This window comes from Taeniopygia guttata, chromosome 3 (assembly GCF_048771995.1).
Source record: "Taeniopygia guttata chromosome 3, bTaeGut7.mat, whole genome shotgun sequence".
NCBI lineage: Eukaryota > Metazoa > Chordata > Aves > Passeriformes > Estrildidae > Taeniopygia > Taeniopygia guttata.
Window position 1 is genome coordinate 87189106 of NC_133027.1, and position 1958 is coordinate 87191063.

The 1958-nt window shown below is 75.5% G+C and overlaps 1 protein-coding gene across 1 annotated transcript; it reads right to left on the reverse strand.

Annotated features, from left to right (window-relative positions):
- Window positions 1-375: 375 nt before the first annotated feature.
- On the reverse strand, window positions 376-1497 carry NKX2-4 (NK2 homeobox 4). Its single transcript, XM_030268651.4, has 2 exons — window positions 1131-1497; window positions 376-1019 (listed from the first exon to the last, which is right to left on the reverse strand). Exons 1-2 carry the CDS (start codon window positions 1495-1497, stop codon window positions 376-378), a joined length of 1011 nt encoding a protein of 336 aa, XP_030124511.2.
- Between the last annotated feature and the right edge of the window lie 461 nt (window positions 1498-1958).

The following is a 1958-nucleotide window of genomic DNA, read 5'->3' on the forward strand; positions in this document are numbered from 1 at the left end:
AGGATTTACTGTGGCGCTCCGCGGAGCTGTCGCGGTAGGCGCCGGGGCTCCCGGGCTGCGCTACCGCCGGGGAGAGGGGCCGGGCCGCCCCTGCCCCGTCCAGAGGAGCTCTCCGCGGCCGGGACACGGAGGCCGGACACGCGTGCACACCAGCACCCACACACACTCACACTGACGCACCCTCACGCAAGCACTCGGCGCTGTCGTCGGGGCCGTTTGTCCAAAAACAGGAGAGACTTAATAAAACTCGAAGGGAGGCTGGGAGGGGACCGGGGGTGGGGCGGCCGTCGGCGATCCCCGCGGGCACCGGGTAGGGCGATGCGTCCGGTGCCGGAGGAGCGGGGCTGTCGGAGGAACGCACACGGGACGCACCGATTACCACGTCCTGCCGTAGAGCAGGTTGGGGCTGACCATGCCGCCGTTGTAGTCGACGCCGGCCGAGTCCAGGGGGGCCAGGGGAGCCACGGGGCCGTGCAGCGCCGGCGGGCTGGGTGACAGCTCCTCCAGGTCGGCCGCCTGCCCCAGCGAGCCGGGGTGCGGGTGCGCGGCGGGCGCGGGGGCGGCGGGGGCGACCGGCCCGGGGCCCGGGGTGCCGTTGCCCGGCGGCGGGCAGGGTTTGCCGTCCTTCACCAGCACCGGCACGGCCACGCGGCGCGGCGAAGGCTGCTGGCACAAGCCGCCGCCGCCGCCGGCGCCGTCGGGGTGCAACTGCTGGGCGGCCGCCTTGTCCTTGGCCTGGCGCTTCATCTTGTAGCGGTGATTCTGGAACCAGATCTTCACCTGCGTGGGGGTCAGGTGGATCAGGCTGGCCAGGTGCTCCCGCTCCGGCGCCGACAGGTACTTCTGCTGCTTGAAGCGCCGCTCCAGCTCGTAGACCTGCGCCTGGGAGAAGAGCACCCTCCTCTTCCTCCGCGGCGCCGCGTGCAGCGGCACGATGGCCTTGGCACCCTCGGCGATGCCGCTCAGGCCGCCCATGCCGGCCACGTTCATCCCCGCCGACGGGCCCATGAACCTGGAGACTGAGCGGGACGGCCTGCTCAACGCCGGCCGGCGCCCGCCCCGTCGGGGCGCACCCCCCGCGCCTGGCCGCCCCCCTTCTCCTCTGCCGCGCCCCCCACGCCCGCACTTACTGCTGGAGTAGCGGGGGTCGCCGGCGGGCCCGTACCAGCCGCCTCCCGCCGCCGCGCCACCCCGCATCCCCTCGGGGTAGGTGGGCAGCTCGCCCACGTTGCCCAGCCCGCCGTTGCAGTAGCCCCCGACGGCGCCGTGCGGGAACTGCGAGACGCCGTGGGGCATGTGATAGGCGGCCGCGCCCGCGGGAACGTGCTGGGAGACGGCGGCGGCAGCGGGGGCCACGGACGCCTGGCGGTACGGCCCGAGGGCTGCGCCCAGCCCGCCCGCCCCGTCCATGCCGCCGAACTTCTTGTAGCTCTCCTCCATCGGGCTGAGGATATCGGTGACCGAGAAGGGCGTCGTGTGCCTGGGGCTCAGCGACATGGCGCGACGGGCCGCGACGGGCCGGGCGCTGCCGCCGGCACCGGCGAGCCGTCTGCGGCGGCGGCCACCAGCCCCGGGAGCCGGTAGCTCGCCGGTTCTTTTAGCCCGGCGCCGGGTTTACGCCAGACGCGGGGGGGCGGAGCGGCGGCGGGCGGCCCCGGCCCCTCCCCGCCTCCCGCCGGCCCCCGGCCCCGGCCCCCTCCTCCCGGCCATTGTCCTGCGCCCGCCCGACGGCTCTTAAGCCCAACCACGGCGGGGTAGCGCCGAAGCGGCTCCGAGCGGCCCAGGCCCCGGCGCCCTCGCCCGTAAGTACATGCCCGGTCCCCCGATCCCCTCTCCACGGTGCACGGCCACCCCCGGTCAGAGCGTCCCGGGACGGCGCGGCCCCCGCCCGGCCCCGACGGCAGGAGCCGGGCAGCCCTGTCCCGTCTCCTGCCCGGTCCCGGCCCCTCTGAGCCGCT